At 41.1% G+C, this 27481-nt stretch overlaps 1 protein-coding gene across 7 annotated transcripts in view; it reads right to left on the minus strand.

Moving 5' to 3' along the window:
- dbn1 (drebrin 1) overlaps positions 1 to 27481 on the minus strand; it is a 136095-nt gene that overhangs the window by 25810 nt on the left and 82804 nt on the right. For 5 of the 7 annotated variants that reach the window (XM_044221171.1, XM_044221169.1, XM_044221175.1 and 2 more), the window contains exons 2-5: positions 10816 to 10871; positions 6541 to 6653; positions 2793 to 2882; positions 353 to 499 (exon numbers count right to left, since the gene is read on the minus strand). In XM_044221171.1, coding sequence (XP_044077106.1) covers positions 353 to 499; positions 2793 to 2882; positions 6541 to 6653; positions 10816 to 10871 — 406 coding nt within the window. The remainder of the gene's footprint in view (positions 1 to 352; positions 500 to 2792; positions 2883 to 6540; positions 6654 to 10815; positions 10872 to 27481) is intronic. The other 2 variants (XM_044221170.1, XM_044221173.1) reach the window with 1 other exon arrangement.

A 27481-nucleotide genomic window follows, 5' to 3' on the forward strand; every position in this document is an offset into this window, starting at 1 on the left:
ACCTGAAAATAAGAACCGCTGTGTTTTCGTAACCTTAGAATAAGACGTTTATATCTACAGAGGGAGCTTGTCCCCTTCCACGGAGGCCGCCATGTTGCACCGCCATCTTTCTACAGTAGCCCAGAACGGACAAACCAAACACCGGCTCTAGAGAGGGCCGTTCGCATTTTTCGTGGCCACTGTGGTTTCTCCTACACGCTTGGAAGGGGAGGGCGAGGCGAGCATTAATGATGCTGACTGATAAATGCGCCGAGGGAGAAGAAGAAGATTAAACTTGAATTAATGGCACTGGTCTAAAAACACGAGTTACTTTCTATGTGTGTGTGAGTCTACTCTCCCTCTCTCTTCGTACCACGTCTCCGTGCTCTTCGTCTCGGGTTCTCAGGCGGCTCAGGACCGGACTCGCCACCACTGCTGCCGTACCATTGGTCAGTCGCTGCCCGATGGCTGATGGGTCGATGTCGTCCAGACTGCTGGCGTTGATGATGACCTCCACCCCCTGCGGAGAGAGGGAGATATGAGGGAATCAGACTGACCAGCTGGATGTACGTCAGGCCTCCGATTATATATATCTTATACTCCTTTTTATTATTAATATTGTTATTAGTGTTCACTGGTAAATCATACACATATACACACACACACACAAAATGAACTTCTAATTTCATCTTGTAATTTTATTCAATACAAAAGTCCTACTAGATTTTATTCAATTTTATTTCTGATAGCTTTAATATGAAATAATGTCTTGTGTAGTATATTTTATAGTACTATAGTAGTATTCATCATTTGTCATCATCATTGATCATATTACAGATTATTCATGTCAATAAAGACTGCTGGACTGTGTGTGTGTGTGTGTGTGTGTGTGTACTATCCCAAAAAGGGTCATTGAAAGCACCGTCAGTGTGATGAAGTCGAGGCTGTGTGGAAGAGAGAACTCGATATTTTTTAATCTCGATCTCTACTCTACAAATCCAAAAATACACACTCAGCCAGGTGTACAGGTGTGAATACACTGCTGTGTATGACACACACACACACACACACATGCTCGGTGGGTGAGAGGAGGATTGTCATTCAGCTCAGAGAGATTACTTTAAAAAGAGATGGTATTAGTCATGCACAGTAACACACACACACACACACACACACTTGTTCCTCCTCTTTGATCCTCCCACAGGTTTAATGTGCTGTAGCTTCCTTTTCAACAGAGTTGGTTGAAAACAGACGAATATTCAAACATTCTGCATGTGACAAAAAAAACTAAAGCAGATTATGAAACAAACACATTTGCTTCAGATCTCCTGCATGAGTTCATACATGTACATGCATCTAATCACCCGATAACACGAGAGTTTGAACTTTAGATAGCGTTGCCTTCATAATATCACACAAGATGAAAGATTTGACCTTTAAGATGTTAATAAAATCATTTGTGCTGTAGAAATCTGTCCTTCTACTGAACTTTAACTTCAGTTAAACCAGGCGTGCAGCCTGACGCTGAAGATGACCTCTAGAGGTGTTCAGGTGATTTCTACAGGACACAGAAATCACCTGTCGCTCTGTCATTAGCTTAGCTGCAATTTATGGTTTAAAGGTAGAATATATAACATTTCCGCATCGTAGAAAAGGTTTCAGTCGTAGTCGTCTGGACACTGTTTTCAGAATCAAGACGTTTCGGCTCCCATCCGGAAGTCATTCTCAATTGTGAAAAAATTGGACGGGAACTGGAAATTTAAGCTACTCTGTGTTGCTTAAGCCCCGCCCTCAGGAAGGAGTCTACCTGAGTATCTGTTGATTAGCTAGTTTCACCTGAAACTGACCTAATAGTTTCCAAGATGGCCCTGTGATCAGTAATCGCATTAAAATGTCTAAAAACGACTAGACCTATGTTAGATTATCCCAAGTGTTTCCAACAATGTTCAAACCCAGAGAAATACGTAATCTTATTCATGTGGCCGCCTGGCAATGGCGTCACTTCCCCTTTACGCCCTGTAGTCGCTGTAACTTCCAGGGAAACACCAGATGAAATGTCAGAGAGTGAGGAAGGAAGTCGGCGAACTAGCTAGCTAGCCGCTCTGTTGTTTCCTATTGCTTGCATCGCCCGCTCGTGGGCCGTTTGCTGCACAACTGGGAGAGTATCATAGTCTGGTCTATGAACTGGGGAGGAGCGAGGCCGGTCTGGCCACCGCAGCGTGACGTCGGGTCGCGTTTCTGAAACCATAGTGTTGTCTATTGGTTAGTAAGGAGAGCTTTTTAATATGTTTTGTCCTTGTAGCTGTTTAATATAAAGCCATGAAGTCGTCTGCCTGCTACCTTTTAGAAATCCCATTGAACAAGTGTTTGTGAAAATGTTCAGGTTAGAATCTTTACGCTTATTTTACGATGACTGACGGTGCGTGTGTTTATTTTTACCAAGTTGGAGTTTAAACCTGCAGTTTTGCACTTTACTATGTAAACCTGTGTTTGCATTTTGTTTTGGGCTGCATTATACAACGACATACAGTTTGTCAAAATGAAATCAGCTCAGATTAAATGCTCAGTTTCATTTTTTGGAGGAAAATTAAATCGATTAATCTATACAATAATAGTCGTTAGCGGCAGCCCTGTTACTGATATAGATATACAAATATATATATTTGTTTTAAGAACCAAGTTACGAAAGTCATTGTGGTCAGCAGAAGCTAATAAGGATCCAAAGAAATAAGCAAGAAAATAAAACATGTTAATGCATATAAAAGATCATTTGTATACTTATTGAGTTTGGATTTAGTAATATGTAAAAGTACCGTGGTGGGTCTGACCTGGAAGAAGTCTGCGATGGTGGCGACGTGGCTAGCACAGGCACACTTCCTGGCATCAGGCACGTCTTCCCCGACCTGAGGGAGAGAAACAGCAGCCCAAGTAACGTCACAGCAGCTGATGGCTTTCTGTTAAGTTTCTTCCAAGTGATCAGATTCACGAGGACAGTTTTCCCCCCCATTGTGGTCTCATTAGGCCGTTTGTTCAGCCGCGATCATGTTCAGTTATTGAAACAGTTGTTTTATAACAGGATGGATGTGATTCAGTAATCACAGCTCATTCAAACCAACACAATGCAAACGCAGTAAGCAGCAATTACAGAGAGAAAGAAACAGGAGAAAACGGCCCGAGCTCATCTGAATTCATGGCAATTTATCTCTCAATAATAACATTTAACCACTTTAGCTATCCGTGTCCGTCTGACAGACTGAAGAGGAGAAAGCAACAGAGATGACTTGAATGTTTGTGCAGTATATTTGAGACTTTGTGGTACATTTTGGCACAGTTGGGTGAATTTTTGGGTGTATTTCTGTTCATTTTCGCTAAGTTTTTGTGCACTTTGTTCATTTTTGGCCCATTTCTGGCACAGTTCGGCCTGTTTTGACCCAGTTTGCTACGGTCTGGTGCTCTTTTGGCTGTTGCTGTGTCACATTATGACGGACTCCTCTGGCTCTGCTCCCAGTCTCATTTAAACACCAAATGTCTCTTTCTTTCTCTCAGTCTCCATTCACTGTAATTACCGGATCTCTCCGTCGCTTTCTGCCCCTTTTTCCATTCAACTCTGTCTCCCAGATTTTCCATTTATATTCTACTAATTCGCAACAGCAAATACAGTTTGAGAGAAACATAATGCCACCACGTTTTTCTTAGCAACAGTGATGAAACTTTTTAATGAACGTATCTGCAATATGTCTAGTGACAACATATTTCATTTGTTTTCCTCACAAACAACTCACAGCACTTAGTTTTGGTTAGGGAAATATCGTGGTCCTGGTTTAATATTGAAAAGGTCCACAGTGACATCCAAATTCTAAAATCACTGACGAGGGCAGGAAATGTTAAAATCCCCCCACCTCACCTAGGGAAATACATCCAGCCTGGGCTTTAAGTAGATATTGTAGGAAAATAAATGAACTATTTCATCGGTAAACAACATCGGGCAAATGCAGCAAATCATTTTGAGACTTGCCAGATACGTTAATTAATTAACAGCATTTTTTCATTATATTGGCAAGGAAAAAACACAATTTACGTTTATTTGCTGTTGCACATTTAGTGTATAAACCTCATTTCTAGGATGCACAGTTGGTGTGTGGTACAAAACAGTTACTGTTACTTGAAATAAACCAGGCAGCGAGTACGTTTCCCTAAAAACCTAACTGGCAAAACCAATTAGTAGTATATAAACTTAATTTCTACCTCTCTCCTTCTCTCTGCACTCTCTCAGGGCGCTCCTGCTGTTGTCAGAAAGTAAAAATTCATCTTAATGCTCTCAGGTGAACTGTGCACTCTGTTGGAGACTCTCACTGCGATAAAATGAGCTCCAACATCACAAAAGATTCATTTCTTCCTGTTACACTGCATTTTCATCATGAATGAAATGGTGATCTCTGGTGACTCGACTCCACTTCTTCGCTCTGTGCGGCCCGTGGCTGGAAGCTTCAATCTTTGTAACACTCACTGCTACATCTGCTTGCTTGTTAAAACCACCACATACAACACTGTAAAGACGTCATCTTGCGCTCTTCGCAGACACAAATCCATGAAACCGTCAGAAACACCTGACTACCTGAGCCAATGAGTCCACAGTCAATGACTGTCCAGCCCGAACTGCTGCTGTGCATTCATCTGATCAGAAGTCTTGGTGCTCATGTGTCCGATGGGGCTGCGCTCTTCTTTTGGACATAAAAATATCAATCTGATTTGTTAAAAGTGACTTGGTGATAATTCCCATTAAGCACAGCGAGCAGCGATGTATACGTCGTTATGCCAACTCTCAAAGTAAGCAGTGAGGTTAGTGTATAATCTGCAAACTTTGCTGTTTCTACATGTATACTTCTCGTACACCAGTGCTTTTATGAAAAATGACAAGTCCAGAACAGTGCACTGTAAAAATGTAGAAGCTGAGAAAACTCAAAATAAAATTCTTATTGAATTTACTGAACTGGTTGTGTCTACTCACTTCTCTGTTTATAAAATTAACCAGTTCTGCCAACTGATTTTTTTGGTTCAAGTCACTTGAAAGTTTTACAAACTTTGAAAGAAATTAAATCATATTGTCAAAAGCTGTTTCATTTCCAGTTGTATTTGTTTTAACTATTAACTAGTACTAGTCACTAGTTTCAGGTTTGACTACAGCTTTTGCTGTACTGCTGACGGTCACATGCAAACACGGCTCAGTGGGTCAGAATTTGAAATCTGCGGTCAAAATGCGAAGAGAGGGCGCGGGGCGCATTTGCATTGTTTTAATTTTGATCAGATCACGTGACTCATCTGAGAGTTTGTTTTTAATCTGTCAGAAGAAGCAGTTTTTTTCCTTTTTTGGTTCGAAGAACATTTTCAACAGAGCGAGATAATAAAAGGCACTATGGCACACGTCTTTTTGTCAAATATTCTCATATCAGTCGGCTAAACTTTTCAGCTTACAAAATTAACTATCGCACTCATCTTTTGTGCCGCCAGGACAACAGTTAGTGTAAGGCCAGTTTGACTAGTCAAGTCAATTTATATAGCCCAAATAAACTAATCTGTCTCAGAGGGCTTTACAGTCTGTACAGCACCTTCAGTTCAGATCAGGAAAAACGCAACAGAAAAACCTTTAAAAAGGAAAAAATGAGAGAAACACCAGGAAGAGCAACAGAGGAGGAATCCTTTGTCCAGGATGGACAGGCATGAAATATGATGTTGTGTAAGTGTTTAATGTAAAACTCAAAAAAACATAAAAACAGCAAAACAAATTCAAAAGCTGTTGTAACCCTCTTTGCCTGCAGGTGGAGCCATTGTCAGAACTGGAGGAACCATTATTTTCTTTGCCTGTAGATGGCAACATCAGCGTAAAGTCAGCGGCCACTTTATTAGGCACACCTGTGCAATCAGTGCAAACGCAGTTCAGTACAACAGCTCTGCCATGACGTCTGCCTTCACAACGTTTATAATGTTCAGTTTTTGGCGACATTGCCGTAAATTCAATGCTATGTTTATTTTTGAGGTCACAGCTTAAAGGTGGAGTTGTACTGGACTGCGTTATACGGAGCTGTTTCTTGTCCTTCCCATTTACAAACACGAGGGAGGAAGAATATTAGAGGCACATTTCAATATAATGCAGTCCAGTGCAACGCCACCACTAACTATGGCCTCAGTGCTAAAACGTCCAATTGAATTAGCACCTCTATAATAACATAAGAGATAATATAAGTAGTCTTAATAGCAGAAAAGTTGTATTGGATTGCAGTAGATTGTACAGGTGTACCAAATAAACTGCAGCTCTAAACTGCTGCTGCTGCTCCTGTCTTTGCTGAGGCTGCAGCTCTGTGATTGGATAATGTGGATTCAGGCCCTGCACGTCACTGACATGGTGTGTCCTTGTTAAATAAAATGACTCTCCCTTAATTACCTTTGAGGACGTTCCAGTGTGTGTGTGTGTGTGTGTGTGTGTGTGTGCGCTGCCCAGGGTGCTTGGCGTTGCGTCACGCCCCTCCCCTCCCCTCTCGTCTCCCCCCTGACCCGGCGACTCACCCAGTTGATGAGGATGTATCGTGGCAGAGCGGAGGTGGGCTCCTTCAGGCTGCAGAAGCCGTACATCACCCTGCCGATGTCAAAGGTCAGCGTGATCTCTGCCAGACCGCCTCCTGCACCACAGAACAAGAGTTTTAATGTTTCTGTTAGACCGACCTCCGTCAGGGAGAAGCTGCGAACGTCCAGCCGTCGAAATACACAAACTGGTTAAAACAAATCAACAAATTAATCAACTTGTGAAAGAAACTTAAAAAGCAATCAGAGATCATATAATGTAACTCTGCCAAAACCAGACAATCCTCTAAATGTGCTATTTTAATAACAGCAAATGTTTTGAACTTTCAATCTGCCCCCGTAGTGGTAAACAATCATTAAAAATACCTAAATCCTGTCTGGGAACATTGAGGCTTTGTACAGCGGTTACTGTAGCACCGCTTGTTTGTGAAATGCCATCAAATCTTTTAGGATCACAGAGTTTATATTTGAATCAGTCAACTAAGTTTGGTTGCAATTTTCCCCACATATTGTTAAGAGTTATGTAATTTAATGTCAAACAGGCCATCATGGTAAATCATAGCAAAAAAGAAGAAATTAAAAGAAATTAATATATATTTTTTTGGATTATTCAGACGTTTAATGTACCAAATCTGACTGGATGAAATTCACAGGAGTGGGGGAAAAAGTGTTTTGCCATAAATTTGAAATCTTCTATAATTTGTTCATTCTTGACCTTGGAGATAGTAGTTTGTAACAACCTGAACTAAAGATCCCTCCACTGGTAAATGATGGGGTTTTAGTTTAGATCGGGAATTTCTGAGATTTCTTGGATATCACACACAAAACTGCTAAGATTGCGTTATCAGGGTTAGGAAATCCATTTGAACTGAAGCTGAAATGATGATGGATTTGGTGTTTGGTTGGTGTTGGATGGCTTAACAGTACAATTAGTACAACAATTACAATTCTGAGGTACTAGAAATGTACTTGAGTATGCTGCTTTATACTCCTTCTCCAGTTAGTGGTTACTTTGCAGATTAAGTTTATAAAATATAGGCTATTGTTAAAGCTTGACCTCAACCAGATATAATATTAAAATGCTTCTTACATGTTTATACTGTACATCAGTAACAATAATCCTATAATATACATGTATTATACAATCGTCTGACTCTGTACTTTAAGTGTAAAAGTATTTCTTCTGTCAATTTTATTATAATACTTCTGAAGTGATATTTTGAATGCAGGACTTTTACTTGTAATGGAGTTTTTTAATATTGTTGTATTGCTACTTTTGCTAAAGTAAAGGATCTGAATATTTCCTCTTCGTCTGCATTTCAGCAGCAATGTGTTCAGGGCTGCTAGTTTCACGCCTCAGATTATGATCCCGTTCTCCATATCTCAGTGCCGCTACAGATATCTACACACACACACATTAGAGATGCAGACACTTCACTGTAATAGCTCTAGTTTATTCCTCTCATGTGATTTTCAGATTCAGGAACTGTGCGTTGATGATTACATTAGACTCACAGAATAAGCCGTGGTTCTCATCAAAAACAAATCACAGTAAAACCACGAAACACGTCTAGCTCTTTAACTAAATCTACCACGTTTATGAAGACATGTCAGAGGCTGGCGTTACTCATATTGTCTGTCTGTGGCTCACTGGTTCCTACTGAAGACCTCACAAATAATTAGTTTCATTTTATTAAAAAAAGGCTCAGTGATTTACAAAAACAGCTGGTCACTGTAGTTTTTAGCAAATGTTATGCAAACAGGAGGAAATAATGCATTTGTTGGGGACTATTTTGAGTGGCGGAGCAATACACGTTACGTCTATAGCACAGAGCAATAAGCGATATCAGGCTTTGGATATACGGACAATACTTGTTAGTAGGATCAATTCACTGTGCGTTTTGGTCTCTTCGTGGGATTTGTTGACAAGAAGCTAAATATCGCCAGCCTTGTCGGGTTACATTCCCTCAGGTGGGTTTGTTTGGCCCCCAGGGGAAGCTGTAGTCTTGGGGATAGTCTTACAGTTTTTCTCAGTCGCTTTGGAACATTTCTCCAATCATCCTGAACATTTGCAAAACAGTAAGCGCATTTCTCGAAACAGTTCGTAGAAAACAGCACCACACAATGGTTTACCTGCAAGTAACTTGGTCAAAATCCTTCGTTCAGCTCTCAAAAGTAAACATTTATGTCAACGAACAGTCCTCGTGTCATTGTTTAGAACAAGATAGTCAAAATGCTTAGCCATGTTGTGTTATGTTATCTTCACAGAATTTGGCAAGAAGGCTATGCTAATGGCTAGTTAACGTAACACACTTGATGTACTGTGCATAGAGCTGCGAAGAGGGAGGAGGCTTTTGGGCGTCCAGAAGAAAAAATCTTGTTCATTTTCTCACAGAGAGTCAAGTTTCCATCCAAATTTGGTCGAGTTTTTTCATCAAATTTCCGACAAACATCGGCAAAAGAAAATGTGAATTAATGTGCGCATCCATCCACCGCTGTTGTGTGAATATTAGGAGTTGGGCGCATCGAGATGAACAGCTGGTGGAGCTGATCCTCCAGTCAGCTGCCGTTAAAGCATCGCAGAAGAAGAGGACGCAGCGAGACGACGTCATTAAAAGAGCTCCAGTGGAAGCTCAGACGATGGGAAACCACGTGGGAAACACGACGTTTCTGTTGGTTTCATGTGTTCACGTGAGGAAGGTTACAGCCTCCTCATCGCTCCACACACATCTGATGCTTTCAGCTCTTCACTGGAAGCTTGAGTTTATGTACGTCATCATTTATTCACTAAGGCTGTTTCCATTGCATTCCTCAGGTACTTTTTTATGTACAAACTGAAAACAAAAAACAGGCGGATGGAAACGCAGTTAATGCTAGGCGACTGACGGTTGGAGCACTTCTACGGCTCTTGAATCATCAGTACAAAAGATAAACAGTAAGATTAGAAAATATCTGCTTCTTTGATTAAAAAGCCAACCGTACGAGCATGTGGACGCAAACAACTGAAGGAGAGAAGTGAACTACGACTCCCAAGGTCAGAAACATCCAATCGCAGAGCTTCACATTCTGTTACGTGCTCCGATAACGACGAGCTGAAGCCAAAAATTAAAAACCTGATAAAACTGTTTGAATCAGTTCACTCTCAGATTCTGGGTCAGTTTTGGATGAATTCAGTTACTATGGCGACGTGTTTTGTTTTAAGCAGCAACAGGTGAATCTGTGCCTCTGGCTGGCTTCTTCTCCACAGCAACAGCAGCTAAAGGCTAATGTGTGTTGTAGTATTTAGGGCCATTTGCCATACCAAACTGACTGGTGATTTCTCAGAAACAAAGCTGAAATAATTCAAAAAGGATTGTTGCTACATAAACCCACAATATGGTTCAGTTATCCAGGAGGATCCTGTGTTTTTTGTGTTGAGAAATATTAAGATCATTAAAAGAAAACTCTATTACAGTGCATTGTGAGGTTTTTTCCTCTCAATGTAAGTACAGTATATTAAAATGCCACTGGAACATGCTGTTTATGACCTATTTAGTTTCAGTATGTGCATAAATCATTAACTTTATTGTGAATATATCTAATAACCATTGGTTATATTTATCTGTTTATTGTCTTTAGAAATAACTTACTTATATTCTTACACTTGAACTGCTCCAATAAATATCTCAAATTGAATTTCCTTCCACCGTGTGTGCTCCTACCCAAAGATATAGAGAAATAATGTCATGCGAGTCTCAGTTACTACATTATGTATAAGAATTATATGTTACATACATGATGAACAAGATAAATATGGCTAAAATAGGTAGACCGTTTTATTTCTACAGTCCTTCCAGTGTAGGGTTTTGTCCATACAGTATGTATATTTGCAAGGAATATGAGGAAAACCCGCGTATACTGCATGTGAGTGCATGTGTGTGTGTATCAAATGGAGGAGTCTCATTAAACTGTAATGATCATGCAGTGTGTCATTAACTGTAGTAATAATGAATCCAGCTCTCTGATGGCTCAGTAACAATCAGGAGACAAAGAACGAGAACATTTGCCCCCCCAAAGCAACAGCAGAACCTGCAGAGCTCATCAGAGTTAGAACCGCAGGTCTGCAGCACCAAATTACGACCATCTCCACACAGGATGTTAACGTGTTTATGAGCAGCCATGTTCATTAAAACATAAAAAGAATAACAGCAAGATGTCAAATTCGGGGGAGATTAAATTATTTTTTTTGAGTCGACTGGTGACAGAAAAGCATCAACTTACCTCCTGAGGATGCGAGTGTCAAATCGTTGCTGTCATCCTCATATGTGTACAAGGCCCTGTTAGAAAGAGAGAGGGAGAGTGCTTCAGCTTTACGAACATTACAGTATCATGTGGTTCATGTTTACAAAGGCAGAAAAAGCAGATACAGTGCTGTCTGAGCAGAGGTCTGATGACTTTAGACGTAACTGCAATACAGTCCAGATTTGCATTTGTCTGTACCAACTTCAAACAGGGCTGAAACAATTAGTAAAACAATTAATCTGCAGCTATTTTAATAATCAATTAATCATTTGAGTGATGTTTCAAGCAACAAGACCTGGAGTCTACAGCCATGCTAGCAGCTCTGTGAGGCTGTGCTTTGAGCTAAATGCTAACATCAGCATGCTAAAATGCTCACAATGACAATGCTAATATGCGGATGTTTAGCAGGTATAATGTTTACCATGTTCACAATTTTAGCTTAGCGTGTTAGCATGCTAACATTTGCTAATTAGCACTTAACACAAAGTACTGATTGGAATGTCAGTTTTAAAGTGTTTTGTCATTGACCAAAGTTTTTGGGCAAATGACCTGATGATGAAAAGTCAGTGGGTCACCAATGTCAGTAGGATTCATCATTTCGGAACCGTGAATGTCTGAACATTATTTTGTCCCAATCCATCCACTAGATGCTATTTTACAGGATAAGTGAAACCTGTCCTGTGGCCTGCTGGTGGTGGAGGAAACATCAGGGCATCGCCAAAGTAATTTGGATTAATCCTCTGAGCACCATGAATGTCTGTACAACATTTCATGGCGATCCATCTGGGCATAATAGTTTTCCAGATATTTCACTAAAAACTAAAAATGTTAACCTGCTGGCGGCGCTAAAGGAAAAGTCAGGGGATCTGCCTTGCCTTTTCTCTGTTTTGTTGCAAACTGGTTTTTGGGCTGTTGGTCGGACAAAAGAAGACATTTGACAAAATGACAAATAGATTAATTGTGAAAATTGTGACAATAATTGAGTTTAGTGCTAATTAGCTAATGCTGGATTGCTAACATGCTAAACTAAGATGGTAAACATGGTAAACATTATATCTGTTAAACATCAGCATGTTAGCGTGGCCATTGTGCCAATATTAGCATTTAGCTCAAAGGACCGCTGTGCCTAAATAGAGCCTAACAGTGACGCTAGCATGACTGTAGACGTTTAGTCTTGTATTCACAATACATTACATATATTTGGCACTTTAGCCCAAAGTGACTCACATTCAACCCCTGCTGTATATGAACAACAGGTAGAAGTCTTCACAAATTGTAAGCGCATCCCTCTCAAACAAATACGTGTGTGTTAAGTGCTACAGAACAAGAGCTTAGAAGTGCTTTCCTGTTTTAAAAACTTGATCTCTTCTACATCAACACGCTCTGTGGTGAATTTTCTCACATGTTAGTATTTCAGACTGATCTTGGTGCGTTAGACCATGCAATCGCATATCAATGGATTAACACCAGATAAAAAAAATCAGCTGCTTCCTGGTGATGACGGTTGAGGAAAATAATAGAGGTTGACAAAAGAAGTGAGTACAGTCGTCACCTGACACAAGTGTTACAAACTTCTTTAGGACTGATACAGCTGCTTTAGTGTGTGTGTGCATAAAGCAGATTACTTGGTTTGATTAATGACTGTGGGAACTCTGTCTCTGCCTGTGTTAGAAAAGCACTGACACTTTTAATAATGACACACATCCTGAACAAACGCATACTTTCGTACCACTAAAACTAATTCTACCTGTAACGCTACAACCAAGTCTAAACCCTCTGAAGAAGTGAGGACCGGACAAAGTGTCCTGCACAAATATAGAAGTGCGAGACCAAACACATACGCTCACACACTGTAACCACTGTTTACTCACAGTTTCTCCACCATCGTCTTTGTCCAGCACAACAGACGCAAACACTCACACCCGCAGTATATGCAAGCACACACAGTATATACTCACTGCATTATATAAAATCAATTACATGCATGCCCACGCACATCCCTTGTGTATTCACACACACACACACACACACACACACCTCTGACCTCTTTGGCTGAGGTTAAATGAAGGTGACAGGGATTACAGTTTAGCCGACATCTCCAGACTTCCAGTTTATACAAGTACAGCTGAAATGATTGCACTTAAATACAGAACTTGAGTAAATGTATTCAGTTACTTTCCACAGCTGGTAGTATCTTTAGATACATTTCTATGGGTGTGATACAACAATTCGACAAGCAGCATGTGTTTAAATGATGAACCTGGTGGGTCAGGTGGAGTTAAAGATGATTTAAACATGTCAGCGCTTCCAGCTGACCATGGGAACTAAAACGCTTCCTGGATGAATAAAATGTATTTGTGGCATTCACTCTAATGCCGACCGACTCTCCATCAAATCAGGAGAAGCTGTGGAAACTGAAAACCAACAGCAGGAGACAGTGATCAAAATGGATTTTTCTACATATTAAATGCATACTGGGATTGAGGTTAGAGAAATTACCCTTTAATCTATCAGGGTTTAAACAGGAGATTATAAACTGGAAAGCAGTGCACTGTAGATTATTGAAGATTATTATTATTATTAAAAACTGCCATGTTAAACTCTTCACCAAACTCTCCGTAAGCACAAGAGCTCTGAGGTGATGCCAGTGATTGCATACGAGTGTGGATGTAGCGTCTGAACGCGTGTGTCATTTAAGTGTGAGCGTACTTTACGTTTCTACAAGACGCTCTTCGTCAGATAAACTACAGCTTCGGCCATTTGTTTAAAACAGTCTCTGCTGACAAAGCCTTGAGGACGAGGATGGTGTCAGTGGATGATGTCCTGGGTCTCGTCAACATCGGTTTCTTTTAAACATGATGGAGATCTTTCTTACACAACCTTAGTCACCTAAACTTGAAAAACTAAATACTGTGTCTGTACTGTACTGTCTTTGATCTGCCGATGGGGGCACCAGGTGGGAAAGTGCTCATTGGGATTGTTTTAGATGTTACTATTTAGGTAAGAGGACTTGTTAAAGCCCAGGATTCCTGGTATTTGCCAGGATTTCTCCACAAAATTTACCCCCATTCACAGAGAAAAATAAAGACTACCACCATCTTCTCCAAACTACATAAATCTACAGTAACATCATAAATACTGATGCTTAAACATTTTATCAGAATAAATGACAATAAGGTTGATTGGAGTTAAAAGTGCATGCTGATGGCTGATTGGACAAACATACAAAGAAGCATTCAATAGGAAAAGGACTGAGTGCCAGAGACAGGCTTAAAGGGAAATCATGGTATCTTTCAACCTGGGGTATTTGCCATTGATCATGGATCATGCTAACTTTCTGTCGTAGAGATTCGGGGAAACAAGGACTACAAGGTCGACGAGGTGTAAAGATACCCTCTAGCGTTTGTATGGGACGCACAGGGCTGCCAGAAACGTGACGTAGTATAAAACAAACACAGGACTTTCACCCAGGAGACCGGGGTTCGTGTCCCGTGTGAAACCAAACGTTAACGTCGAGTTATTTAAGGTTTTAAGTTACGTTACAAGCCACGTCATGTGACTTACATGTCACGTGACTTCCTACTACGTAACCAAGTAGTTTCTGCAGGCATCTCCAACAGACGCTACCATGTGCGTCTGTATACAGCGCAGAGGGGCGTGACAAAACGTCGGTATTTGACGCCGGACGGGTTGGTCGACCCGGATGTAGATCCTATGCAGTTAGCCATAATGGCCATTCCAGGGAGCTACTTTCTGTGTTTACCTTCTGTTGGACTCAGAGACAAATGTTTGAAGTGATTCATGTTTATCTGGAAAGCTGTAGGTGGCTTGCACAGCTTGTCCTGATAGATGTTATTTTGCACGAGTTCTCGTTTCCCCCGAATCTCTACAAGGGAGGTGGTGAGTGTGAAATACGACAGGTTGAAAAATACAAGAAATTCCCTTTAACATAACAAAATGTCCTGGAACAAAGCTGAATTCTTCTTCTATGCCACCGCAGGTAGCAGTTACATTAGATCGTGATGGGAATTTTCGGCTTCATTTTGACAGTGAACAGTAGAGAGCTGACAAGAAATGAGGGGCTGGGGGGTGACATGCAACAAAGGTCACCAATCGGACTCGAACCAGGGACGCTGCGGTAACATGGTCAGCATCCAGCTGGTCATGGTCAGCCACCAACACACCCTCAGATCACCACTTTTTTAAGCTTTTATTTTATCGTAGAAAAGGTTTCAGTCGTAGTCATCTGGACACTGTTTTCAGAATCAAGACGTTTCGGCTCCCATCCGGAAGTCATTCTCAATTGTGAAAAAATTGGACGGGAACTGGAAATTTAAGCTACTCTGAGTTACATAAGCCCCGCCCTCAGGAGGGAATCTGCCTGAGTATCTGTTGATTAGCTAGTTTCACCTGAAACTGACCTAATTGTTTCCATGATGGCCCAGTAATCAGCAATCAGGCCTATTGTTCTCTGGCTGCATCTACTTCATCACTGTTAAGTGCCTGATTAGCATGTGATTGGCGTGACCAAGGTGATAATACACTCTGATAGACTTTGGGCAGATTAAATCTCAGACCACCATTTCTGTTCAAAGAGGGGTTTTCTTTTTTCACAAAAATGGCTTCCTTGACGCCCCCAAATTTCCAGTTCCCGTCCAATTTTTTCACATTTGAGAATGACTTCCGGATGGGAGCCGAAACGTCTTGATTCTGAAAACAGTGTCCAGATGACTACGACTGAAACCTTTTCTACGATAGAACACTCCTGGACGAATGAGGGACTACACCGTCTTTTATTTTATCTATCATTTATCTAGTGAGAAGAGGAGAATATACCATTAATTATACCATATAATTAGCCTACTTGCAAACTTCAGTTAGCGCGAGAAATTGAGGTTTCCCGGTTCACCCTTAACAAGGGCCCCTTTACTACATAAGCCTGAAAAGGACAAACCCAAAATAAAATGGTTCCTGTTCTTGACTCTTTGGTTATCTTTTGGTAACAGACGTGACTCTGGTCTTTTCTGAAAGGGAACTCTTTAGAGTGTGATACCGAACTAAGCTGACAGTGACACAAACATGGAAATGTAAGGTTCGTCTCCTTATTTTAAATCTTACTGTTCTGTCTTGTATGAACTCCTGTGACGATAAAAACAAACTATTATTGCTGCAGTGATATTGGGATCTTAAAATAGTTTAAACTGATTTAACTGAATTGTGAGGCTTTGTGCTTTTACATAAATTTATAGTTTGTAAACTGGAAGCTGCTTGTTTAACACGTGAACAGGACTTTTTCCCCCACAGCTGCATGTACCTTTGCAGACGTCCATGTGCCTCTGTGTGGTGTTAGTGTGTGACGGGTATTACCAGTCGGGCTCAGTCCAGATGACCTCATGCTGTTTCAGCCCGAAGCTTTAGTCTGGCCTCCGTCTGACTTTCTGCTGACCTCATCTCCCCTCCCTCCGTCCTGTCTGTTTCTGCCGAGTCACTCTGCTTCCAAAACCTTTTATTTTCCCTCTCTCTCTCTCTCTCTGTTGGCGAGCCAGACTTCGTATTTCTCTGCTATTAACATCACCAAAAAAATCTCTTCTCCTATGAGCTCCGATTATCCATCCCCTTTTCACTGTAAGTCTGACTTTCCTCAAAGACAGTACGACTATTTCAAACTCGTGCTCATGGGAGTTTGAACTTCTTACAAGTTGAGTCCAAACATGCAAAACAGGATAATGTTCAGTTTGCTGTTGGGATAACACAACTGTACAGCTGTTCTTATCACTGTAATGTATATTTAAATAAGTCTATTATCACACCAACCCTGCCTTTGTTGGTCTTTATACTGTACATTTATTCATTTTAATGAAAGTGTGATGAGCTGTGTGCCTATAAGGGGCCAAAAGTACAACAGTAACTGCTCAATAAAAAAAACAACTCACCTTAAAGCTGCTCTAATTGATATTTTTAGATGAACATTGGGTCAAATGACTACATGTAATGTGAAAGGGGTCACTCTTAGTGATGAACCCACCGACATTTATCACCCGACTCTGCAGTTCACCTCAGCTCTACGGAGCGCTTTAGCTTCTTTCAGCTCATTGTTTTGGTTTTACGACCCACAGCTTTACTGATTTAGTTCACTCTCACCGCTCTCATAGTGGCATTTTTCAGAGAAAAAGCTCTATAAACGCACTGTCCACGACCTGCTTAGCACCAAATATCAGGCAGACACAGTGAGCGACCAGCTGGTGAACATAGCGGAGCATTTAGCAGCTAGAGAGCCAGATATTTCCCTCAGGAGCTGGTGGAGACCAAATACAGAGCTAAAAGAGTGAATATTGGACTTACATTCATCAGGTGAACACAAACACAACTCCAAACGAATGTTAATGATACTGTGTGTCTGCTGGATGTGTAAATGAGCAAATGTTTGCTAACACATTTTCCATTTCAGCTTTACAAGGTGACAATGTCAATGTTGTGTTTTTCAGCTTGTTGTGCTGCCCCCAGCTCGCTCACAAATCAGTGAACGCAGGTTTGACTTCACCTGTAGCCAAACCAAACTGACAGCAACAAGTCTTGATCTACAGAGTCTAGCCGGTCCTCACAGCTCCTATAACCTCAAACGTCACGAGAAAATGTTCGAGAGGTGTTATTTTGATAAGTTAACCACATATTCGTGTGTTTAAAGTGTTTAATTTCTCACCTGAACAGTTGTTGTATGGAAATGATGACAGCTGTGAGTCTCACTGGCGTCTCTGATTGATGTCAAAATGCATGCTGGGATACTTGTGTACGCCAAGACAGCCCGCAACGGACATTTTGGACTGTACTATACGCAGGTTTTCAATTGGAACAGTACTTGGGCTGTGAGTACTGTACTTAAGTATAGTTTTGAGGTATTTGTGCTTTACTTTACTTTAATGAGTATTTCCATTTTCTACTTCATACTTCTCCACTACAATTCAGAAGGAAATATTGTACTTTTTACTCCACTACATTTATTTGATACATTTTAGTTACTTTGCAGATTCAGATGAATAATACAAAATATAATCATAAGAAATGAAATATGATGTATTATTATGGATTAAGATAAGGGGGTAAATTCACAAGATAGCAGTGCATAAAGTAATTAAAATGAGCTCCACCTTCACCAGCTGCAACATTAAAGTGATGAAAACATTAATGCATCAATAATTCTAATCCAATAATATAATATATATATTATTCTGAAATGTGCCATTCTGGATAATTAGTACATTTACTTTTGGTACTACTTTAAGGCAATGACAACAAAAGTACAGATAAGTATTTCCTGAGCAGGCTGGGCTGTGAACATCACACAATGAAAAATATCTGGGTCTGACAGTGACCGCTGCTACTACTACTATTACAGTCAGAGTTATAGTGGTAGCAGCATCACAACAAACCAGTAGAAAAGCAAATTCCTTGAGGCAGAAAAAGAAATCTTGAGGAGGGATTATAGACGAATAAACAAAGAGAGCAAAAGTCAGGGATTAAAAAGATGACAGATAAAGACAACAGGGTAGAAAAAGGAGGGGAGAAAGAAAAAGAGTAAGCATTTAAGATTGAGAGAGAGAGAGAGAGCATGTGTGAGTCTCACTCGCTCACTTGAGGCTCTATAAATAATTCTCTTTAAAGCAGACAGCTGTTTATTATTCATATAAAGCCCTCATGACCTAGAAACAGCTCTGTGTGAGTGAGTGTGTGCACAGCTGGACATGTAAGAGGAGGAAGAGAGGAGAAGAGAATAAAAAATAAAGAAAAGAAAAAAGGAGAGAAAAGGGGATGAAAGGAGGGGAAATGAAATTGAAGGGAGGGACGGACATGATGATGATGATGATGCGTGTTGGATAAGGAGGATTTGTTAGTGCAAAGAAAATGACGATGAGGAAGAAGATGAGGGGAGAAAATAGGAGGAGTGAGGAAAAGGAAGAACAGATGGTACAACGGTGAAGGGATGGAGAAGGAGAGGAAAAGATAAGAGGAAGGAAGGAAAAGGAGAGAGAAGAGGCAGAGAGGTTAAGAGGATGAGTAGGAGGAGGGAGAGAGAGAGGAAGAACAAACCAGCCAGCAGGAGGATACAAGATTATAGGAATAATGAGGGATTGAGGGGGACTCAATTAATCAACCAATCAGAAGTGTGGAGGTCAGTGGAGAACATCATCAATGAGCTCTCTCTGTATCAGTCTCTCCCACACACACCACTCTTGCTTCAGATCTAAATCACAACAACAGCATGCCCTTTAACATTTTATAACAGGTGCAAGAAAACGATTTTTCATCATCAAATTTGAATCAACCGGTAATCTGAACACAACCAACGTGGTCATCAACTACCCGCCTCACTCGAGCGACAAGCCACTGATAACGTGAGGCGGTATTTTACTGATTTTACCTCCAGAGAAAAAGCGACAAAGCCTTCTAGCGAATGGAGGAATTATGACTCTCGTCCACTGGGAGCAAAGGAAGAAATCAGGTGACGTTATAGAGCGACAAACTCTGTGTAGGAAGCAATGGTGGAGGAAGTACTCAGATCCTTTTAAAAGTACTAACACCACACAGTAAAATACTGTGTAACAAGTAAAAGTCCTGCATTGAAAATGTTACTTGCGTAAACGTATGTCAGTATAATCAGGAAAAAGCCCTTAAAGCATTAAAGCAGTGCAGCGTCCCTGTGGCTGCTGTGCTGTTATATATTCTATCATCAGGTTATTATTCCTCGTGCATTAATGTAAAGCAGGATGTTGCTGCTGCAGCTGGTGGAGCTGGAGCTCATGTTGAACCGGTTTGTATCGGACTGCAGCTGATGATGCTTTTCATTCTGGATCCATCTGCCGATTCTTTTCTCCGTCGATCGATCGGTTTGGAAAACTGGTGAAAACGGCGAGAAACGCCGTCACGACGACCCAGAGCCCAAAGCGACGCCTTCACCGTGTCGTCGTGTCCGACCGACAGTCCGAAGCTCGACGTTATTAACAAACATCACAGTGGTGGTTTGGCATCAAGATTATTTCTTGCTAGTTTTTTCTATTTTGTGTCAGCGAAAAACAAGACGGCCTTACTGCTCCGTGCTGCAGTACAAGGCACGTACACGCTGGGAATTTTGAATTAGATCAGATCATTACAGATCGAACATTCAATGTTAAGTGAAAGCTCTAAAACATACACACATATAGTACATACGTCTATTTATACAGGTCACAAGTGCTCACTGAATGGTTCAGTGAGTAAATGATGTGAATCATAAGCTACAGTACAGCCTCCACAGTCACCAGATCTCGACCCAACTGAACACCTATGGGAAATATACTTTATATAGTCTATAGTCAATGTGTGTGCGTGCCCACGCTGCCTTTGATGTACAGTAGAATCACTGTAGTGCTTTCAACCGGAGGCGGCACAACAGCTTTCCTCTCTAATCTGCTCTTTACTGTAGGAGGCTGTGTGTGTGTGTGTGTGTGTGTGTGTGTCCAGTGCTAAGTGAACTAACAGTGACTTTCTCATAACTGATCATTTTACTATCGTTATTCAGGGTTTCTCAGTAGCTGTGTCATCTTTGTGTGCTACAAAGATGTTAGCATGATGTTAACATTCATCAGAGTTAGCAGAACCCTGATACAGTACACCTTCACCTACACAGTGTTGTAATTAAAGTGCAGCAGTACTAACATTCAGCCTGAGAGTGACGGAGAAGAGCTCAGAGAGGAAAATCTAAATGATATCATCGCTGCAACGTTCACAGATTGAGATAAAGAGACAATTTCATGTCATTAAATGTGTTCTCTGCTCCTCAGCGTACCGAGGACCGAGTCTGGACTTAATCAAGACCAGTGAAGACAGACTCCGCTCATCTCAGTTAAGATTTACTCAATTAAACAAATGAACCTGGCATTGTATCTTCAAACGATTATTGCATACTTCCTCAGTCTCTCTCCTTTCTCTGTAGTCTCTAATACACACACACACACAACATAAAACATATTTAACACTGTTGTACTTTGTGATGCAGCACACAAACACACACATGAAGCAGACTGGATATTTTCATCCATCCCAGTCCATTAAAACTACAGGAGTCTCAACAGGAAGAGTTATTGTTTTAAAGCTGATTAACACTGCGTCAGACAGAATCAGGGAGGAGGAACAGCGGCGACGTTTTGACAAAGTAAACATCTGATATTACTTGTTTTAAAGGCGAAACCTGGAGTCAGAGGAACACAAAACTGGCAGCTCTGAGCAGATGTATGCATAAAGAAACAGACAAGACCTCGAACCACAACAACATGTATGACAAGTTGCAAAGACGCCTTCAGCTGCTCTGAAGGAGAACGTTTCGTCCCAAAAGCTGCTTCAGATTTCTGCTGTTTCTGTTATTTTGTATGTAGGATCACTGACTGTGGCGCTGTTAAAAAAAAAAAAAAAGAGACTGCCAAGATAAACCACTCTACACACACACACACACACACACACACACACACACACACACACACACACACACACACAACCCGCGGGGAGTATCACCATGGCAACCGGGCAGCATCCCCCATCGTTATCTCTGCAACAGCAGTTTGTGACCTGAGGGGAGCGACGATGTAAAGATAGGGATGGTAGGAAGGAGGAGGTTGTAGGAGAGCTGAAGGGCAAAACACACACACAGCATGCAGAGTGTGTGTGTGTGTGTGTGTGTGTGTGTGTGCGTGCATGTGTGTGCGATGGGGTGATCCAGCTGGACTCTCTTCACAACTTCAAAAGGATCTGCAGACCTGATGTACTGAGCTGCAGACTCTCCTTCAGCAGGATTGTCAGGATATCATATTTCACAATACAAAAACACAACGAGACTCGTTGTTGCGCTGAAAAATTTACTGCAGTATCAACTAAATCTTATCAAACAGGGTATGTTAGCTGTGGGGCCATAAAGCTTGCAATAATTAAAACATTTTAGCTCAAGAACTGAACTAAAATTTTCTACCTGACAGGATGCACCTTCATCTCCTTTTGTGTCGACTGGTGCAAATAAACATCACACACTTTGCTCTGCGCTTTCACTGCTCATGTTCCTGTGTAGCTAAACACAGACTGCAGATGGCGCCGCAGATGTTGCCTGCTGCAGGGCTTTAGATGCAGTCAGGCGGGTCAAATGTTTTTAGTGGTAGTGCCCACAGAGTGCAGCGTTTGGGACAGAGTATCATTTGAAATTGTTCTGTATTAGCACTCTCTTTTCTCCCGTCTGCTGTAGAGAACATCAGTACATTGTTGAGAATTATTACATTTTGAAGGCGCGTTTCTATTTTAACCGGCGCAGCTTTTCTAGCCTTTACGGCGCTGGTTTAGCGGCCCGCGAGTGAGGTACACACACACAGGGAGAGCAGAGTCGAGAGTCGGGGGAATAATTTCACACGGCGTGCTCTAAAAAGAGAAGAGTAGACAGCGGAAACAGAGATTTTACTTAAGAATGGACTCTGTTCTGAGATCGTGGCGATTATTAAAAGCGGCAATGTGAAGAGCCACTACGAGACAAAGCACAGAGCGTCTTTTGAGCAGGTTAACAAGGGGGGCGGGTTTTGGTCATCTTGCTAACAAGGCGGATGGTGTCCCCCCCTCGTCCCGCCTCAAATCGCCTACTGGGTCCGACCCAGTACATACAGAGGCATTGTAACACGCAAACTTCCTGGAACTAATGATGGGACCACATCCAGCTGTGACGTTGCCAGAGGTTCAAAAGACAAACTAATTTCAGATGTAGTGTGGACTTGCTGTCTGAAACCGTCTGAAACAAGTAAAGAAGACATTTGATAGTATTTGATACCATCTTTCAGTACTTGAGTTTTCGATAATCTGTGCAACACATTTTAGTCGGTAACAAGAAAGTATTGAGGTTTGATGCCCAGCTCTATTTGTGCTAGCATGCTACAAGCTAACGGAGCTAACAAAGTTCTTTTCTAAATGGGTAGTGGCATTTTGAAGGTTATTATTTTGGATATTTCAATTTCATATTTTACCTATTTTTTGTAGGTCAATAAAGTAGGCAAACATGTCAGAATGATATTTTATACAGTTGCCTTTGGATAAATCATTTCATCAGCAATAAGAGAGGACGGCCTATCCTGAATGTTTAAGATATGGTCACAGTTGCTCAATGTAATGAAATCTAGATAGAAGTAAATAACTGTTAGGAGTAGTGTGTCCTACTTTTGAAAATAACATGGGTTCGCACTTGAAGGATTTGCAGGCTTTTTAAAGTGAGAGCTTAAGAACTGGACCAAATCAGTGATGTGGATTCAACCATTTAAAAAGACATTAAATCACTAAAAAAAGAGTAATTTGTGTGTTTATACAAATCGGTTTTACATTCTAAAGCTCCAAGTGTGTAAGAATTGCACCAGTTACTGTGACAACCCAATGGAAATTGGCCTAATTTACCTATTTGTGGAGGTTAGAGAAGTATTGGGAGTACCACAGTCTAAGTACAAGGCAATAAAGCTACCAGTGTTAAAGGTTCGAATCCCCCCCAAGGCTCCAGCCGGGTGGTGAAAAATGGAAGACGTGTACAATTGTTCTACTTTCAGGCCTCTTGGACACGCGTCACCAGACGGCTGATGTTATGAATCCTGCCAGAAAGCTCTCTGCTGCTCCGAGCCGCCGTCAGCCTTCCTGCGGACTCAGTGAAGACGAAACACGAGAGGGAAGCCGACTGCCGAGCCTCATTTAGAAAAGAGAAAGCAGATCAAGTCGAGTCAGCAGTTAACTATGAGACTACTTGAGCCAAAGAGACATTAACAGAGTGAATGAAAGAGGGAGAAGAAAGGAGCATGTGAGCACATCATGAGGTCACTGCTGGTAATCTCATCATCCAATAATCTGTAATGTTTCCATATCAAAAGACGTCAGTTTTGCAACTCTATTACTCTATTCTGCAAATTATAACAGATACAGTAAACATGGTGCAATAAGCTTCCCTTTATGTTGTTACAGAACACCAGGCATTTTTTGCATACAGCTGACAGTGAGCATGACATGTATTTTGTGTAATAAAACCAAACACACTGCATCTAACAGCATAAAATTAGTCCCAATTTCAAAAGCGAAGCACACTTTGTTCCCCAACACAAATCCAATATTTATCCTCGGGGTTTGAGTTATGGATTCCTCCTGGGTTTTTAATGGCCAGAGGGAAAATAAAAATATGTGCGGTTGGAGAGATACGCAGCACAGCGACTGTAAATACAGACAAAGAGCTGTGAGGACAAAAGCAGGCAGACAGAGAGCATTGTGGGATGGAACAGAGAACTATGGGGGATGATTAAGTACGCTGGCAATGACTGTTATTCCTGTGGTCGGATAATGTTGCGTGATTTATTGAGCAAGAAACCTATGTGGTGACTTAATGCGGAAGAAATGAGGCAGACAGACATGAGGACGGAGAATTATGGGTAATGTTTCAGAGGGAGTGGAAGAGGGCATTAGGGAACAGCCGTGACTCCTGTTCCTGTCAGTCTGGGAATGCAGAAATCCGCACGCCGATCCGATGAGTAAGACACGAGTGTGAGTGGTGTGAAAGGCAGAGATGGGAAAACAAGATGCACAATCTGTAGCCATGCTAGCGCCACCACGAGGCTGTAATGCTCATTACAGACCAGAAAACAAAACTGAGGATGGAGAAAAACTGAAGAACCAACTTAGATATTATTTATAAATACTGGGGCACAAATGTAAAGTTTGTCCTGAGGGTGGCGCTGTAGGAAAGGTCATGTTGTTACCTAAATCAAAAGGCTTCATCATCTGTACGGTGGCCATTTTAGGACATCTCAGACTCAGCTCCACACTGTTAGAATTGGCTCGACTTTCATCAGTATAAGCTGAGTTGTGTCAGCCCCAGCTGCTCGGAGATGGATGCTAACCACAGCAGCGTTTGTACAGCAGGAGAAGGTTTAGCGGCTCACGGACGCCCTCTCTCTGTTGGTAAATGCCGCTGGTAGCTGTGAGGTTCTGCCAGTTCACGAGGGATGTGCTAGTAGATAGTTCTTCCTATCCAGACAAGAAATGCAGCACAGAAGAAGAAGCAAGCTTCCTGTTCACATATCTCAACACAACGCAGAGTCAAGGGGTTGCTTAGCTCAGTTACGCTAGCTCGAACATGTTAATGTTATCATGTTATCATGAGTATAGTATGTTACCATGCACGTATGGTAACATACCATACCTGTTATACTGTACTGGCCCCAATCCAAGATGATATTTTTTTCTGGAAATTACATTTGGAACAGAGGGGGTCGTCTTATATTTGAGGACTAGAGAGCTCCTACAGAGAGTGTTGCATTATGGGTTGTTTGTAGTCTTTATGTTGCTAAGCTAGCAAGTCCATTTATAGTGTGTCTGTTAGCGTTAGCCAGCTGTAATCTACAGTTCAGGAGTTACTGACGGCTTGTGTAACATGTTTTGGAGGAAATAAACTCCTTAGTGAAAACAAGTCAAAAACCAAACATGTTTCCTGCAGAACCAGACTGGGGACCAAATCATCTGTCAAGAATGATAGATGTCACAGATAATGAGGACCTCAAAAAATGCTAGCTGCTACTTTTGTCCTGCATGTGGCACTAAAGGAAAGATCAGACAATCACCAAAGTCATTACGATTATTCCTCAGGGGGGCATGAATGTGTGAATATCTAATCTGCACCCATTCAAGAGATGTTGAGAGCATTTTGCACTGACAGACTGATGATGCCTCCATAAAAATAACCCTAAATAGTCAGAATCATAGAAGATATGAGCTAACGTTATGACACAAACAGCGTAAATACAAAAGGACAGAGAAAAGAAGAAAAGAGTGGAAGAACTTTCCAAAATAACAAAGAGGAATATTTCTCTCCAGCAAGTCAAGAGGAGACAAGAAGAAGGACAAAAGGATGGCTCGAACATGAGTCTGCATGTGTCTCTAGTAATGGCTTCCCTTGAGTATATCATCATTGCACTGGTGGTGGAAATGGGGGTGAAACTGAACGTGATATTACAGTTATTTACAGTTCGAGGTAAGAACCAGAAAAAACAAACCCAATCCAGAAAATTCATCATGCAGCCTCCATAAAAATATTAAATAATCCAAACCACTTTCGACTGTCAGTTCCAGCTAAAACAACAACAAATACCACAGCAAATGGAGCGGGCCATTTAAATTCATTTTGGGGCTTTAAGAAATACATTTTTAGTCACATTCTTGGTCACGGTTCATGTTCTGCATTCTGTAGATAATCTCAAACTTCATCATTACTGAAGTCCGGCACATAACAACACAAGTGTTTTTACCGTGTTGTCAATTTTGACTTGTTTCAGGCAGGGCTGGGTATTGTTTCAAAGTTTTTGAAAACTAAATGATTTTATTTACTTTGATAAATATCATTTGTCATTCATCATTTAACAAAAAAAAGGGCCAAACTTTTAAAATGTTTAATGGTTTTTAAAACACAAGCAGCTGTACCAGAAGCTTACCCAAATAAAATATAGTCTAAAACTGGAACTATCTGATCAAAGAACAGGTGAGATTATGAATCTGACGAGCTCTGATGGTAGCTTTTGGTACTGACAGGTTTTACCAAAAAAGCATTTAAGTTCTATACCCACCCCTAGTTTCAGGTTGGGTTTCTGTCCATTCTTTTTCTTTCTATATAAGAACACAAACATGGAGACACAGATCATTTCTGCTCTCTGAGAGGTTACCCAGCGGTCACGTCTCAAACAGAATCAACGTTAGCAGTTTGACACACATGCTTTTGCCCAGCAACAGTCAGACAGAGGCTGGTGGTTCAAAAGAGAGAGGTTTAGACAAATCTGCATCCTGCTCTGAAAACAGATGTGGCCCAAATGCTGAAACAAGCTCCCAAAATGAATTTACTGTATACTATCCAAGAGAATTGTATCATCTCGTGTGTCTTACATTATGCTGAAAACAATTCTTCTGAATGTATATAATATACTGTATTTTTCTATTCTAAAACAAACCTCCGGTCTCTGTATACCAGCCTGGAGACTGAGCAGGAAACGTAACTTGTTTGATGTCAGGAAAGCAGGCAAAACAGGCTTTTTTCCAAACAATATCCCTCAGCGTGGGAGTCAAAGTGCAGCAGAAACATGAAATATGAGTGAGTTCATGTCCTTTATCCAGGGTTTACTGACATCTACAACTCTGCTGCAGATGTCTCCCATTGCACATCCCTGCCACCATTCTACACGCTCATGGCTAATAACAGATTCACCAGATGGAAAGTGAAGTTATCTTGCCAAACCAGTAGCTGCTGAGGCAGCAGAGTTACTGGGGGAACATTTTCCATCAATACTTAAGAATTTGGTAAGCAAACCAGGCTCACTGTCTGTCTCCATGTTTGGCAGTGGGTTCTTTGTAGTGCTGAGATTGGGAAAAGGCTGACTTGCTTGATTTTTAAAAAGGAATACTGCCTAGATCAGCAATTGTTTTGTGTCGTTTGAAAGAGCTGAGAGAACCTGAACAATAGCAGCACTATCTCAGAGGCCTGACAGACGGCACGTAAACGTGTAGGTTTGTCATTAAAAGAATTAGCATTTCTCAAAATACTAATTTGAACCTAGAATGAGTTACATATCAATACTTC

The sequence above is a fragment of the Siniperca chuatsi genome, linkage group LG14 (assembly GCF_020085105.1).
Source record: "Siniperca chuatsi isolate FFG_IHB_CAS linkage group LG14, ASM2008510v1, whole genome shotgun sequence".
Lineage (NCBI taxonomy): Eukaryota > Metazoa > Chordata > Actinopteri > Centrarchiformes > Sinipercidae > Siniperca > Siniperca chuatsi.